This window comes from Neurospora tetraspora (genome assembly GCF_033439725.1).
Source record: "Neurospora tetraspora strain CBS 560.94 chromosome Unknown B0H65scaffold_9, whole genome shotgun sequence".
NCBI classification, from domain to species: domain Eukaryota; kingdom Fungi; phylum Ascomycota; class Sordariomycetes; order Sordariales; family Sordariaceae; genus Neurospora; species Neurospora tetraspora.
The window spans coordinates 510,423-526,547 of record NW_026944391.1 but is presented as its reverse complement, the minus strand read 5'-3'; the positions used below and the strand labels follow the sequence as shown (position 1 = coordinate 526,547).

The window sequence follows — 16,125 nt, the reverse complement described above, 5'->3', positions numbered from 1 at the left end:
TTGAGTAGTATAAAATTGACAGGAGAAAAGATTCGGGAGGTTGGCACTCGCTTAGGAGTATGGTCAAATCAAGCGATAGAGTTGGGATTCCTCACAGGTATGATATAGGTGGGTGTTTTGGGCTTATTGGCTAGTTAGTCTTGATTTTTTCATCTTTCATTGTTGTATATACACTTTGGCTCTTAACTTAATGACATTCCTGGGTTCTCTCGTCATTTCTCACTGACTATTTGCTTGTGTATCACCATGTTCTCATAATGGATATCGTTACAGGACCACTACAGTTGCTGGTATTGTCCATACCAGTGCTAAACTATACAAAGAACCACATCCACTTAAGGGGTTGCCTTTATCAAATATCTCACCAGTCAAAGTCAAATATGTCGAAGAGCCGGGGAGCAAGCAGAAGACACCAGTTAAACCCAAACATACGGGCATCCTTGTAACCGTGCTCTGACCATGAACAATATTGATACTAGCCAGGAAATATTATTATTCTACTCTTCATTCGTTCTCTGCCCCCCATGCTCCTATGCTCCCATGCTCCCATGCTTCTCTGATTCCCAATTTTCAGCTCACTCCCATCTTGCTTTCACCTATCTTCTTCCTCCTCGGTTCCCCCACCCCATCGCTTTCGCTCCTATCCGGAGGAGACACCGGTATGTACAACAACAACAACACGAGACGACGGACGTACTGTACGCTTTGTCCTTCCACTCCTTTTCCTTCCTGTTTCTTGTTCCAACCGATCGACACTCTTTTTACAACTCCAACTGTCTATCTTACTTTCTCTCTGCATTATTCCTATGGTCTGTGAAACCACTTCCATTCCCGTCGTCTTGTTGTATACCTGTAAGTACGATCCTGCATATGGTGAGTTCTTGCACGCCTGCACGTTATGTTCTGCTTGGTTTCATGGGATGGTCTGTGAAACCACTTCCATTCTCGCTGAGCGCGCAAAAAAAGAAACGAAAGAAGAACAGAAACAAATTCAAGTGTACCCCGCAGCCGAAAGCAAAAGAAAAGAAAAAAAGAGTACACACACCACTCCATTGTGGAAACGCCGAGGTTTGAATCGTCATGGAAGTAAGAGTTGGGAAAAAGGTGTTGGTCGAGATGGGCGAGGAACCTTCTTCAGATCACTTCTCCAACCTTGACTTCTCTCTCTCCTTACACGACGATCATGCAAATGCATTGAAACCAAATGTACAACGCCGAGTTTTAACGCCAGGGTTGATGGAAACTGAACAGATTTTGTGAAAGCCGACAGTGACGGTGATAGTGCCAGAGTCAAACCATTCCAAGGTGTGGAGAGAAGGAGGAACGCCGGGTTCTCCAACAGCTCACACACAACTATTGACCGGTTTAACATTTCCCAAACACTGTGAACCATTTTATCGCTATCGGAAATCGGGGGAAAGCAATTATCGAGGGGGGCGTTGAACCCATGGTGGAAAAATAACGAGTATAGACACTGTCTAGTAGACAACCCCTGAAGCAGGAGCAAAACAACTCTTTGTTTGTGTGGTAAGGTCCACGCGTGGGTATGCAAGGTCGAAACAGGGCCGACAATTAAGGGTATCCAAAAAGAAAAACAATAAACTCGCTCGATCACGGGCGGGCTGGCTGACTGACTCGCGAGGAATATGTTCGTGTCCGTGGCAAGGCGTCAGATTCTGTCTGGTCCTTTGTTGGTCTGGTGATAAGAGAGGTCCCGTCCTTTACATGACGATACACTCCTTATCGTCCTTGTCCGTACTCTTCTTGATCTTAGCATTTCGAGCCGGGGCGACCTCCATAGGCGTTCCTCCGCTGACGGCCGCGCGGATAACTGCTAACCGCTGCTTTGCGCGCTCATCGCCTCCCTCGGCCGCCTTAACGTACCAGAGGTTGGCTTCCAAAATATCCCTTCGGCATCCTATGCCCATTTCCGTGAAGTAGCCAACAGCATATTGTGCTTTTACATACCCTGTTATGTCCGGGTTAGATTTATTCTTCCCGCGACGTCATCTTCAGATGTGGTTAGAGTCCACTTACCAAGCTCTGCGGACCTCTTGGCCCATTCATATGCCTCCTCTTCGTCCTTTTCTAGGATGGGATCTGCCCCAACCAGGTACCAAGCGCAAAGTCCCATCATAGCAGCAGCGTGGCCACGCTCCGCGGCTCCCGTGTAGAAGTGAACGCTAAGAGCAGGGTCTCTTGGGCAGTTGAGCTTCCCGTGCTCGTAGGCATCGCCCATTCTGTAATTGGCATCGGGATGGCCCAGATCGGCGGCTTGGGTGAACAGCTCAGCGGCATAACTTTCGTCCTTGAAGATGTCGTCGCCATAGCCTGTCTCGTACAAGCATCCAAGCTGATACGGAGCGGCGTTATAAATCGCATCCGCAGTTTCGGTGGCGAGCTTCAGCCACTTGACACCCTCCCTATATCTCTTCTCGCCCAAATCACCCGTCAGACAGGCCGTTCCTAGCCTTGTCATGGCGCCAGGGTGCCGCTTGGAGGCTGCCGACCGTAAGAATTGCACGGCCTTGGCAGGGTTTTTGCTGCAGCCCCAGCCAAACTCGTAGCATAAAGCGGTACGATAAGCGGACTCTGCGTGGCCATGCTTGGCAGCTAACACGAACAGAGGGAACGCCGAGTTGTAGTCCTCCTTCCCCTTGTTGAACATACCCGAGGCATAACCGTCAGCGAGGTAATACTGTGCAAAAGGATAGCCGCTGTTAGACAATTTCTGTAGGATGGCCCGCGCTTCCCGCACTAGTTCGTATGGCGAAGACTGGTTGCCTTCTGCGGATAGGCTTTCTGAAGATCGCCCAGGTTTGAGATTTTTAGACTTCCTGAGTTCGTCAAAGTTCAGACCCTGCTCCTTGGCTGTATTGATCAGAAAAACGGCGAACGAATACTGAGTAGAGTAGTCGTTGGTTTTCTTCACATTCTGCCTGTACATCTCCAACGTCTTCTGGGCGCTAAGAAGAGAAGCATTAGTGCCAACTGCACTGCGTAACTGGGAGTTGTCGAGTGTGAGGGGTGCCGGTGCCGGTTGGGGGTATGGAACGTTCAAAAGCTCGGCAACAGACTGTCGTCGATTATCAGGCGAGTTTCGAGAGTTTGCGGATGGTGTTCGGTTTTGTAGACCAGGGGAGTGCCCCCGAGACCCAAAGTCCGAGTAAACCGAATACGAAGACTGCGGACGTGGCACTGAGCTTCGCCTGTTGAAAGAGTTGGGCGTCAAGTGACGGTTGATGGCGCCACCGGTATCAACGAGGCTAGAGTTCGACCGAGCTCTTGGGTCTTGGTCTACAGCTATGCTAGCCGGCCGTGGCAGGAAGGCAGAATGATGGTAGGCGAGCTGGGGTACCTGTTCCGCCCGAGCAGAGCCATCCTCGAGGATGGAGCTCTCAGGAGAGACATGGCCAGAGTTGTCTGGACAATCGGAAGCCTCTATAACGCCAGACACCGAACTTGCGCTGGTTGCCGCCGATGAATCGTTCGAGGTAGGTTGCTTAGACGTGCTAACGGTGGTGTCGGACTCTCGGCTTCGACGATTGGTAACTCTTCCGTGGCTCGCTCGCGAAGAATCGGATGAGAGATCGTCTTGGCCAGAGGCCTCTAGCTTCAACCTGGCCACGCTGGGCAGTTCTAGCCCCGGCAATGGCTTTACAGACTCCTTCCGTGCTGACTGCGCGCTCGGAGCCTCCGGATAGCTAGACGCCTCTTGCCTCGGCTGTTCATGTAATGGGGTCGCGGGGAGGGCACGATCGAGGACGCCCGGGATCGGCTGTGAGCCGTCGTACGACCGGTCTGTTTCGATATTGGCGTTGGACGGTTGAGCCCAGTTGTCGGGTTGGAAGCTGATATTCACGGGCGAAATAGGCGACTGACGGATCCGAGGCGATTCGGCCAAAGAGACGCCGGGAAGAGGAGGCGCATTTTCATTCCATTCGAAGCGCTCGATGGAGGCAATGGCGGGCAAGCCTGTCGTAGGAACAGGTTTGCTATGAGGGCTGGTGGTTGTTGAGGTCGGCGACGCAGCCGGTGATGCAGTGACAGCCGCCATGACAGGCGGCGGGGTTTATCAAGGTCGTCTGATACAGCAGTCAACTGTCAAGTCGTATGTGGTCACAATGCCTGCAGACAGCTGCAGCCTGTCAGACTCTCCTCTCTATGATTCCGTCCTTGTTGAATTCGCTGTCACCTTCCACTTGCTGCTGTCGCAAGCATATGCCGTACTTTTTTCTCGCAGCCGTCAGGCTAAAGCTGTGATATGTAGGGATGGAGTTTATGCGCTGTTGTAGTAGTTGACCTTTCCTCTCCAAAACCAAAAAGGCGCTGTAGCGGATCGAAGTCGCAAGGACTGGGAGGGCGCCGGTGGGTGTTGAACGGGCAGGATCCCGTTACAGACAAGACAGCCAAGTGTGGAGAAGTGCTAATTCGCAATGGACGGGCAAACCCAGGAGCCCAGGGAGCTGAGTACGCGCAGACAGCCGACAGGGGGGACGGGGGAACGGGGCAACGGGGAAACGGGGGGCCGTGACCGCGTGAGGATGATCGTACTAAGTATTTGGTGATCGCGTGGGTGGAGGAGGACTCGTGGATGGTGGAGAGACGATTCGGCGATCTTGCGGGCAATAAAACGAACAGCTTTTCCCGGGTGATGCGCGTCGTGGTCTGTACGTAGCCTTTGAAATCTTGTGTGAGCCTTTGAAGAGCCTTTGAGCTCGCCTCGGATGTACGTACACACTGACACACGAAAGTGGAAAGTAAAGGTTGTAGCGAGCGACAGGGTTGACGGGAACCTCAAGGCGACGATGAAGCGAGCGTTGATGTCTCTTGTCGGGTTGGCCAAGTTGGAAAAGACCCAAGGGGATTAATTGTGCCTATGTAACGAGAAATTAAGCCAGGGCGGTCAAAGAAAGGAAACTATGGACATGTATTGGTAGTGTAATAGGCCAAAGTCAACATCCAGAACGGAGACCGGAGGCGAGACGAGACGTGAGGCTGGAGGTCCAGGCGTGTGTATCGTGGTGGCCGTGGTGGATGCTCTTGGTGGTTTTCCTCTTTGGTCTTTTCAGTTTGGACGTGATGCAGTGGACTGATGTTGGGATTGACGGCAGCGGTTGACGGGTGAACTCCCAGAGAGGGCAGAGTGGAAGCTCCGCATCGTCCGACCACCTGCGCTGCCCAGCAGTGTGGGAGGTATTGGGTGCTGGGTGGTGGGGACCTGGGGGGCCCTGCAGGGACAGACTGTGCAATGCAGACGTGAATACGGGCGGGCGAACAGGCACCCGAACTTTCACTTCCATTACATTAGATTAATTCATCCGAGCTAGTGTGAACAGAGTAATTTCATTACTCACTGTCAATGGCCTATAGACTACATGCTGGTCACGCGCATCCATACCTCTTGTTCTCCCTTCTCCTCTGTTTAGATCAACGGAACGAATGCCAATCCTCTCTCTTGCTTCAGGCACGAGGCACCCAGACGCCTTTCGGGATCAACAACCTTCGCTCGTCTTCCGGTCGGTTGTAGATCTCATATTCTACTTCACAAGGCGATGCGCTTGCGTTTAATTACTGGCTTCTTGAATAGCCACCGAGAGTAAAGGCATGTAAGGTATTGTATGTACCTTGAGTTATTCACACCTTCCTTAGGTACCTCATCCTCCAAGAAATTGTCCCTTCCCCCTGTGAATATGATTATGTGTTATTTGCAGCTACTACCGGTAACCATGAGGATCCCGGCCCCTCTTTCCGACAAAAAGGCAAGAACAAACAGGAAATGCACATGAAACTGCCATCCATTCCACGCCTTCACCTTCCATATCCTCGAACTGATCCAGGAATGACAGATGACGATGGCTGTCTCTGCTTCGGTCTGGATCGCCTGTCTGAGGGCATTAAGCTTTTGCTTGTGCAACGCGCTGGCTGAAAAGGCTTGCATCATCTTGTGGCTTGCAGGACCTGCATCTGGGGGCACCATTCTGAACTACATATCATATATCGCCTAAACATACCAACAAAACTTTGCGGCATCGGCAGACACTTGGCGTCTCCCTGGCTGCCTCTGGCTATTCGACTCCGAGACAGCAGTCCTCAGCTGTGAGGACTGTTCAGGCTTCATTAGGTAGGCATCGCGTTAGTGACAAGGCTGGCGGCACAGCCAACATCGAATCGCCAAGTGAAGATGAGTTCCTGAACCGTCGACACACATCAAGATTCAACAAAGAATGCACAACCACCCTGGCAGGGAAACACACTAGTGAAAGTGAAAGTACCATCTCCATGGGAAGTGCTACGCTACCTGCGCCGTAGCTGGGCAGGTGCACTAAAGGCTAGGTACCGAGGGGCTAAATATGCTAATAATAGAGGTATCCCAGGTGACGATGGCTTCTTCGTACGACAAAGGTTACCGCCAAGCTGGTAGAGGAGAAACAAAAGGTGACCTCCATTGCCCGGCCCGCAATAGCACACGTTACCTTACTCGCCAGACATACCTCTTTGGGCACAGCATACCGATTTGCGAATTCCTACAGCTGTGGTCAAGCCCTCCGTTCAAGAATATGTCGCAGGATGTGGTTCAGCTCCATGCAGCCTCGCGAGCATTGCTACTGTGCGGAGCGCCCCGTTGCACAAACTCCATACATGATCCAGACGGCCGGGCTGCCGGGCTTGAAGGTCCCCGTCCGGACTTCCATATCCATTGGTTCTCACAAAATCTTGAAAAATTTGATGGGTTTGGTGCTGACGATATGGGCCGTTTGGCTGCTCTAGCTGCTCTAGCTGCTGCTTGTACATCGACCGCAACCCAACAAGCCGAGCGATCTTCTGCCGCTGAACGAGGGCGGCGGGGCTATTTAGCGTTCACGAACCCGGGCTTTGTAGCACCCCGCGCCTTCTCCTTGGCCTTGGGACATCGTCCCGTTTGTCCGTTCTTCCGAGCTACCCATGAATTGTCGAATGCCGGACTCGAGGTGTTACCGCTCTGATTTCGCCAACGACATCGGGTAGAAATGTGCTCCAGCAGAGACGGTGAGAAAATCCCTAGCTCGAAAATAAATGAAATACGGCTTGTGTGAACAATGAGAGGACCTGCCTTTTGTTGCATCGTTCGCTCACAGTCAGCGCAACTTCGTATCGATAGATGGTGTCGAGGTCAGCGTGACCACCATCACTTTGACGCACATCCGGCGCAATACGAAGCTGACGGCTTGCCCTTTTGGGGAACTGAGAAAGGACGTGATCCAATCACAATATTAGGCAACTTTTTAGTCCTACACAACCCCCTTCCTTTCATAACATTGGCCGTCGACATTTTGACATTTATAACGCACGCTCAGCACAAAGACGATGAGCAACAGAGATATAGACCTCGTATGGTTAGTTCCTTTCTATTTACACCAATATCCATCGCAGAAAGACTCTTTTCGACGTATCCGGATAGGCTGCTACACTCCCAATTTTTCACTTGGTCAGCATCTAAGCGCTAGAACTACGCCAAGAACACGTTCGTTCGTACACCTGCATCGTGAGGTCGGATACGGGTGCCGAGCGGCAGCGTTTTTCGGCTTCACGGCGCTTTTAAAACATTTGTTGGTCCGTTGGTGCCGCGAGGAAGGCGTCCGGAAAGGCGGCGACCATTCCTTCTGCAGTGATAGACTGAAGGTTTCCGCAGTACATACTCTGGCCACCTGGGATGGGGTTGGACAAGGCGGCGGAAGGAATGTGGGATGGATGGCTTTGACCAGCGATCAAACTGACGGAAGAAGATCTTTGGTACTTTAATATCGACCCCGTGGGGATCTGTGTGAGGTTTTGATCATCTCGCACGGCTGTTGATGTTGGAATATCTGGGGATCGCTACCAAGAGTTGGTCACGTCTTGCCCGTCCAAGAAATCCAACCACAAACAACACAAGCACGCCGAGCGAGTGGTCGTCTCAAAATCTCAACAGGCGCCTCTGGACGTGACGTCCAAAAGGTGTGGAGAAAACTTTCCCCCGGTGGTTTGCCCAGACAAGCCGGGGGGAAACGTGGGTATATCACCGGCTCAAGACGGTAACGTATCTTTCGTATAGCCCTAATATTCGTTTCCCTCAAGACGGGGTCATGGAGTTCATGGAGTTCATCTGGATTCCAGGGTCCAATATTTACAGTGGGGACGCAAAGCGAGATTGACGCTCCGGACGGCCTCATTCGATAGAAAATCACCGAAAATGAGGTAACCCCGCCCATGAACGAATCGTAAATTTGAGAATGAGAAGGGGGGCATCCTCTTGTTCGGTTGTTCAGTGTCCTCCAAAACAGTCAACTGGCGGGAAATAAAAGGGGGAGTGTCTCACGTGAATTACAGAACTCATCAGTGGTCATCTACATTACAGTACGAACCAACACTGTGGATCCGGGATGTGCCCCGCGGGAGAGTTCCCCAAGGCGTCACGGATCGTGAGCGAGTTGTGGACGGGATCACTTACGGGTCCGGGCTGGCTGTGCTCACTCTTTGAGCCCCGGCGATGATATCCAGCCGCAGCTGGAGCTCAAGTCCGGCCGAGCACTCCGTCGCCGGAAGACGACCGGAGCTTTACACAGCTCTTAACTGAATAAAGAGTGTTCAGTGAGCGTAACCGGCGCCAACATTTGAGCGCGGTGCAGCCGCTAGATACACGGCGACTTTTTTTCAACGTCGTCTCAACGCTAGTTCACGGTAGCTCACGATGGCAGCAATTGGGAAATGAAAATGAATTGATGCGTCCCGTGGCCCAGGCATTGGGCATTGATTGATGAAGGGAGGAAGCATGCATACAGTGGGGAGTTCTGCGAGGTTCCAGAAGCGCACCGTGTCATTCAGCGGCCGCGGGGATTCCACTCTGGAGGAGCGCGGAGCGCAGATCGCCCAAAGCCACTGACCAGGTAGGTGCACTTGTGGCAGATCATCAGACGAAACAAAAACTGAACTGCCTGTGAGCCAAACAGCCAAACAAGCCGGAAGCTACTCCCTCTCTCAGTCTCTCTTCACATTGGAATTCATCATGCCATGCCAGATGTTGCAACTTGTGCCGTCTCCCGTTCGCCGTTACTTGGCATATCGTCATTATCGTTTCAAGACTGCCCTTTGCCGTGCCGTTCGTAACCAGACCTGTTCCTGGCTGCACCTCATCCAATCTTTCTGCGCTTTGGTCTCTTGGGGTTTGGGGTTCCCACTGCCATCCTAGTCCACAACAGGCACAGCGGAGGCATTGCGCATTTTGGTGGTTTGAATTCCAGATCTCTCTGTTGGGTTTTGTCAACAGCTCATCGTTGCTGAGGTTATGCTTTGCCTGTAGTAATGACTGCCCGTGTTGATACCTCTGTCGTCGACCTCATCCACGCCGTCTCTGTGCCCTGCATATTGACATAACCGGCAGCTACTGCATGGACTAAACAAGTACCTGTAAAATCGGCGCTTGGTTGCATTGACCCTGCCTTACCGCCGTCCCAAGTGTCCCCTGGCAAGCACTAGGAGAAGACGCCCGGCAGCTTGTCAGGGCAGGGACCATTACGCTGGAAACATCGAACATCAAAGACTTTTTTCAGGGCGACCATTGCAAGCTGGGCTCTGTGAGCCTTTGGCCAAGGGGAGGGAGGGCACCTGGGAGTGCGTGGAATCGAGGGATCTGGATTGAAAAAAGGGACAAAAAAACGAGCGGGCTGGGCCAGGTTAGTGCGCAGCTGATTGCCAATTCCAGGTTCAGGTCGTCGGGTTTCTCTTCCACTTCCTTGGCTCTGGGAAACAGCCAACAGGGCCGGCGCATATCATTGGTCTAAAGAGCGCCTGCGCCCCTTCGACCCTTCCCGTCTCCTGAGAAACACCGTCGAGTCTGCTTTTAGGTCTGCCAGGGCAGCCCAGTATTCCAACCTCGTCGGTTCCGCATTTCACAAGATTTGTAAGTTGATTTCTCTATACCTTAGCTCAATTCATTATTGGTATAGCCTGATTCGTGTGCAAAAAGACAATCATCACATCGTTTCTCTTGGCAGAGGCCCGTCACTATCGACCGACTGCTTCCAGTTGCGACGCGACGAGTGACGTTGGCTCTTCCACGACAAACTTCCTCAGATACCAACGACTCTTCGGCCTTCCATCGATCCCGGACTCGCTAACCGTCCCGCTTCATCTAGCATCATGTCTCTTCCTCAGAGGCCGGGGGCGTCGCCTTCGTATGAGGAGCGACGCAGCTACCGGCAAAGCGGTTCGCGCCGCAGTCGACCACCACCCGCCGATGTCGAGGCCGGCGGATATGAGACAGGAGGACGACCAAGCCAGCGACAACGTGTACCATCGATATCATCATTCCCGGAAACGCTTCCGTCTCCCAACCCCAACGTCGAAAGGGACCCTTTGGCGCCGACCCCCGAGCCCGCACATCCATCCGGTATACCTCAGCGGAAGAGGAGTTTGATTCGACCGGAGCGTAACCGAATCGGAAAAGACCACCCCAACTACCACTATAGAAAACATGCGGCCAACATGAACACCCTGCCGTCTTCAACCGGCAACGACCCGATATACGAGGATTTGGAGGGAGCAACCGACGACGTATCAGGGACTGGGTCGAGGAACGACGACTATATTTCCGAGGAGTCGCCCCCAAGGAGAAAGCACTCAACGAAAACCCGCGTTATCGAAACTGAAAAGTCCGCTGATGAGAGACGGCGTCGGCGGAAGTCGGATACCGCAAAACCCGGCAAAATTGTCAAGGATTCAAAGGGAAAGCACGCAAAGCCCGGAGGACTCCCCGCCCCGAGCTTTTGGAACATCTACTGCGGATTCGTCACCTTCTGGTGCCCTGGCTTCGTCCTTAAGTGCTTCGGCATGCCCGAAAAGGCTCAACAAAGGGCGTGGAGAGAGAAGATGGGTCTGATCAGCATTATTCTGCTCATCATGGGCTTTGTTGGCTTCATCACCTTCGGCTTCACCCAGGTGGTCTGCGGTAAACCTCCGCTCCGTTTGCACATCAATGAGGTCGGGTCAGGATACATGATCTTCCACGGATCTGCATATGACCTCACCAAATCTCACCATCCTCCGGCCGAGGGTATCCCGCGCCGTCCAGACGGTTTGGGTGCAAACATTATCTATGACTTACCTCAGCATTACGGTGGACAGGACGGCAGTTTCTTGTTCCAGAACGTCAACGGCAAGTGCAAGGGTCTCATCACCAAGCAAGAGAAGTCCGATGTGCCAAGCGATAAGAGCGGCAATCTGGCGTGGTACTTCCCTTGTACCACGTTCAACCAAGATGGTTCATCCAAGCCTAACACCACGATACCTTATTACCTGGGCTATGCCTGTCACACGACCGCTAACGCCAGAGACTCTTTTTATCTCGGCCTCCACGGCGCCGCCGATGTCTACTTTTCGTGGGATGACATCAAGAACAGCTCTCGAAACCTTGTTGTCTACTCTGGCCACGTTCTCGACCTTGATCTGCTTCACTGGTTCAACGACACTCAAGTCACATATCCCTCCCGCTTCAAGGAGTTGAGGGATAAGAACACTGCTGGAAACCAGGCTATTCGTGGACGCGATATCACACATGCCTTCCAGTCGAGCAAAGACAAGCAGATTGCCGAGTGTTTCGAGGAGATCATCAAGGTCGGTTCGGTGGACACCGAGACTGTTGGCTGCATTGCGTCAAAGGTTGTTCTCTATGTGTCCCTCGTCCTTATTCTTGCAGTCGTCCTCGCCAGATTCGTCCTGGCCTTGATCTTCCAATGGTTTATCAGCAAGACGTATGCGGCCGCTAAGACCTCCCAGACGTCTGACCAGCGGAAGCGAAACCGCCAGATTGAAGACTGGACCGAAGACATTTACAGAGCTCCCTCAAGGTTCCCAGGAGAGGTTGGTAGCAGTGTCGCTGGAAGCTCGGATCGTCAAAGCAAGCGCAGCAGTGCTTTCTTACCCACCCATTCCCGTTTCTCTACTGTCTACGGCAATGAGCGCGGCAATAGGAAGTCCGGACTTCCTACAACCATGGCAAGCCAGAACGCCGCTGGCCAATTACTTCAGCCAGGAGCGATGTACAACGGCCAAGGAAACGAGAGTCGGTCGAGCTTTCTCAAATCTGACCATTACGGATCAAGCAGCAGTCCCGCAGACGGCCCAGGCCCTGCCGGTTTTATTCACGAAGCTGTCGTTCCTCAACCGCCTTCCGACTGGATGCCGTTTGGCTTCCCTCTGGCCCACACTATCTGCCTTGTCACAGCCTACTCTGAGGGTGAGATGGGTGTTCGTACCACCTTGGACTCGATTGCAATGACGGACTATCCCAACAGCCACAAGGTTATCCTCGTTATTTGCGATGGTATCATCAAGGGCCATGGAGAGACACAGTCGACTCCCGATATCATTCTCGGCATGATGAAAGACCACACCATTCACCCCGACGATGTTGAGCCATTCTCTTATGTTGCAGTTGCAACGGGTTCCAAGCGCCACAACATGGCCAAGGTCTACGCCGGCTTCTACGATTATGGCACTAACTCTGCCATCCCTCTGGAGAAGCAGCAGCGTGTTCCTATGATGATGGTTGTCAAGTGCGGTACTCCTGCTGAAGCCACCGTGTCGAAGCCTGGAAACCGTGGCAAACGTGACAGTCAGATCATCCTCATGTCTTTCCTCCAGAAGGTCATGTTCGACGAACGTATGACCGAGCTGGAGTATGAGATGTTCAACGGGATGTGGAAGATCACGGGCATTTCTCCCGACTTCTACGAGATCGTGCTCATGGTTGACGCCGATACCAAGGTATTCCCCGACAGTCTCACGCATATGATCTCGGCTATGATCAAGGATCCTGAAATCATGGGTCTTTGTGGCGAGACCAAGATTGCCAACAAGCGAGCAAGCTGGGTCTCTGCCATCCAGGTGTTTGAGTACTTCGTCTCCCATCATCTCGCCAAGGCTTTCGAGTCCGTCTTTGGTGGTGTCACCTGTCTTCCCGGATGTTTCTGCATGTACCGCATCAAGGCGCCCAAGGGTGGCCAGAACTACTGGGTCCCAATCCTGGCCAACCCGGACGTCGTCGAGCACTATTCTGAGAACGTGGTCGATACGCTGCACAAGAAGAACCTCTTGCTTCTTGGTGAGGATCGTTATCTCAGTACGCTCATGTTGCGCACGTTCCCCAAGCGTAAGCAAGTGTTCGTGCCTCAAGCCGTTTGCAAGACCACTGTCCCCGAGGAGTTCATGGTGTTGCTCTCGCAGCGTCGCAGATGGATCAACTCGACGATTCACAACCTGATGGAGCTCGTTCTCGTGCGCGATCTTTGCGGTACCTTCTGTTTCAGTATGCAGTTCGTTGTCGGTATCGAGCTGATTGGTACTCTTGTGTTGCCTGCCGCCATTGCCTTTACATTCTATGTTGGTGAGTAGCCAACCACTCTCAGGTTTTCCTTCCCCTTCTTGACAAACTGAATACTAATATCTGATAACTAGTCATCATCTCGATTGTCCACTCCCCGCCACAAATCATCCCGCTCGTTCTCCTCGGTCTCATCCTCGGTCTCCCAGCCCTCCTCGTCGTCGTCACCGCCCACAGCTGGTCCTACATCATCTGGATGTTCATCTACCTGCTCTCCCTGCCCGTGTGGAACTTTATTCTGCCCACATACGCCTTCTGGAAGTTCGACGATTTCTCGTGGGGCGATACGCGCAAGACGGCCGGCGAGAAATCAGGCAAGGATGGCCACGGCGAAACCGAGGGAGAGTTTGATAGCAGCATGATCACCATGAAGCGCTGGGCCGAGTTTGAGCGCGACAGGCGCGTCCGGAGCACGTACTGGGCCGGCTCAAGGGACAATGTCATGTCGGGCGTGGGAGGCAGTAATGGCTGGAGCAGTCAGCCGAGGGGCCATGAGCAGGGGAGACACTTTGATGACTACTTTTCGGATGCTTGAGTTTTGACGTGGTGTTGTTGTGTCGGGTGTTGTGTTTAAAGTACTACTAGTGTAGGGTCTTTGTCTGAAGGTCAGGTGTTTGTTGAAAAAGAAGGGATATGTTTATTGAAACCAGCCCTCTGTTTCTTTTCACCATCACATTCATCATGGACAAGGCTATATTATTAATGTGGCAGTTTGGTTGATCGGTTGGCGGGTGGGTTTTGTTAATAGGGTTAACGCTTAGACATTGTTATGTGAAAAAGAAATACTTCTTTTTGGAACTGTTCGTGGTTAGTTACCTATACTTGGTCGGCAGTTGATCAACCGGCCTTTTGTGAGTGAAGAAGAGGGAGAAGAGGAGTCGGGTCATCTCAAAAGCGAAAGCAAATGCTTAGGTGATCAGCCAGTAACTTACCTGACAGTAATACGCATACAAGACAAGTATTACCACGATACATCTACACCAGCCATTTGTCCACATCTTCGAGTACCTCCTTTCAAGCCCTGCTCCTTCCTTTCCATCAAGATACAACAAAGTCAAGATAATCGCCCATGAAAATCGACTCTATACATCGCCGCAACAGCACCGCACCGCACCTCGCCAGGCGGGAAGCAAGTACGACGAGCACAACAAATGCGCCACTGTAGGCTAACTATCATGTATGTTTTCCCATATTGCATGTAGCTATCCGAAGGCAGGCAGGGGTAGGTAGGTAGGTACTACCTCTACTTGGTGAGTTGATAGGCGAGGTAGGCGAGACCAGGCAGACAGACAATGGCCCCGATTTTATTCCAGTATCGGATACGGGATGGATTACTCGGACTGGTGGTGAATGGAAGTTGATACTGCGACGACACTTTTGTCAAATCCTCAGTTCGAGTGCTGTGAATAGAAGAGAATAACTCACGTTGGAGAGTGAGGAAAGGATGAAAAAAAGGAAGGAAGGAAGGAAGGAAGGAAGGAAGGGAAGAGGGTGTCGAAGACGGTCTTTTTGTCAAATCAGATATTCCATGATGGTTCAAAGGGTGTACATAGGTATGGATGAAGGTGGTTGTGTAAAGGAACTTGATCGACCGACTGACTGATGACTGACTGACTGACTGACTGACTGACTGACTGACGCCTGTCCTTGTGTATAACCTGTGTCAAAGGGAGAGGGGAGATGGCTAGGCAACATGAATCTACAATACAATACTGGTTTGTTTGTTAGTTTAGTTCTTCAGCCATGGGTTGAACAATCTCCTTCGAGATGTTCAAGACTGGAAGATATAAGAGGGCAGTCCCCTAAGGCACCCATCCGCTAGAAGCCCGAATGCTTTTCCACTTTCAGTGGAAATGGGTGTTTTTTGTACCTAACTAACAAACAAACCAGGGCTGGATTATATAAACCTAGGTAATAAATAATGTGGGGGGCGACGGGGGTATAAAAAGCGAGGAGGAAGGAGGAAGGAAATGGGGGAAGTTGGTGTGAAAACCTGTGAACGGTGTGGTGTAGTAAGCGGATGCGGATAGTGATATATACTACGCATATACGCAGTAGAGGTAGAGACCGCGCGGCGGGTGGTCTGTGTAACGGCAGATATAGGCTCGTAGGGTACGCAAGTCTGTGTGGGACAAACATGTATGTTCTTTAGTCATGAACGGGTTCCTCTCTGTATCACCAGGGTTTTTTTAGTCCGAACTCTCTAGTAAACATAAGAGGGCTCTGAAAAGTAACCTCCATGAGTTGCAGAACCTGATCTCGCTCAAGTGACAGTGATCATCCGTAGAGGCATGAAGCTGACCGGCGGCTCGAAAGAATGTTGACCGGCGAAAGTAAGCAAGGACAGGGAGCGAAGTTCAGCGGTCTTCAAGGTGATGTATCACATTACTGACTGTTGCCCACCGAGCTCAACGATGCTGGAAACATAGTTTTTTATGCGCGGAGGCCTTCCGTCTTTGTGAGATTCCAGGATTTGGTAGTATCCTCTTGCTCTTTGGTTGCCCCACACTAAGGAAGTCTCCCGTGCTTCCAAGGATTCGGGAACTTGTCTGTCTTGTCTGTATGGTACCACGGTGGTGTTGTATCGAGGGAACGGACGGTGCACAGATTCCCGTCGGGATGCAGCAGGTGGATTCCGGGTAGCGCTAATACTGGCCATAGTTAGAGACCTCGTGCATATAGGGGCTGTTTCTTAACAAGACACTATCAAAAGAACCTTGAAGTTG

General features: G+C 51.9%; 3 protein-coding genes across 3 annotated transcripts; 2 read left to right on the top strand and 1 right to left on the bottom strand.

The window, feature by feature from the left end:
- Positions 1-1,397: 1,397 nt before the first annotated feature.
- On the bottom strand, positions 1,398-4,488 carry B0H65DRAFT_333053 (uncharacterized protein). The gene is made up of 3 exons (XM_062823530.1): positions 4,196-4,488; positions 2,038-4,138; positions 1,398-1,969 (listed from the first exon to the last, which is right to left on the bottom strand). Exons 2-3 carry the CDS (start codon positions 4,055-4,057, stop codon positions 1,722-1,724), a joined length of 2,268 nt encoding a protein of 755 aa, XP_062676974.1. The 5' UTR covers positions 4,058-4,138; positions 4,196-4,488; the 3' UTR covers positions 1,398-1,721.
- A 1,895-nt stretch (positions 4,489-6,383) lies between these two features.
- On the top strand, positions 6,384-6,986 carry B0H65DRAFT_446518 (uncharacterized protein; the record flags this gene model as incomplete). Its single annotated transcript, XM_062825799.1, has 1 exon — positions 6,384-6,986. One exon carries the CDS (start codon positions 6,384-6,386, stop codon positions 6,984-6,986), a length of 603 nt encoding a protein of 200 aa, XP_062676973.1.
- A 2,932-nt stretch (positions 6,987-9,918) lies between these two features.
- Positions 9,919-14,197, top strand: B0H65DRAFT_479936 (chitin synthase 4). Its single transcript, XM_062827554.1, has 2 exons — positions 9,919-13,402; positions 13,474-14,197. The coding sequence occupies exons 1-2, from the start codon at positions 10,159-10,161 to the stop codon at positions 13,932-13,934; spliced, it is 3,705 nt and encodes a 1,234-aa protein (XP_062676972.1). The 5' UTR covers positions 9,919-10,158; the 3' UTR covers positions 13,935-14,197.
- Positions 14,198-16,125: the final 1,928 nt, after the last annotated feature.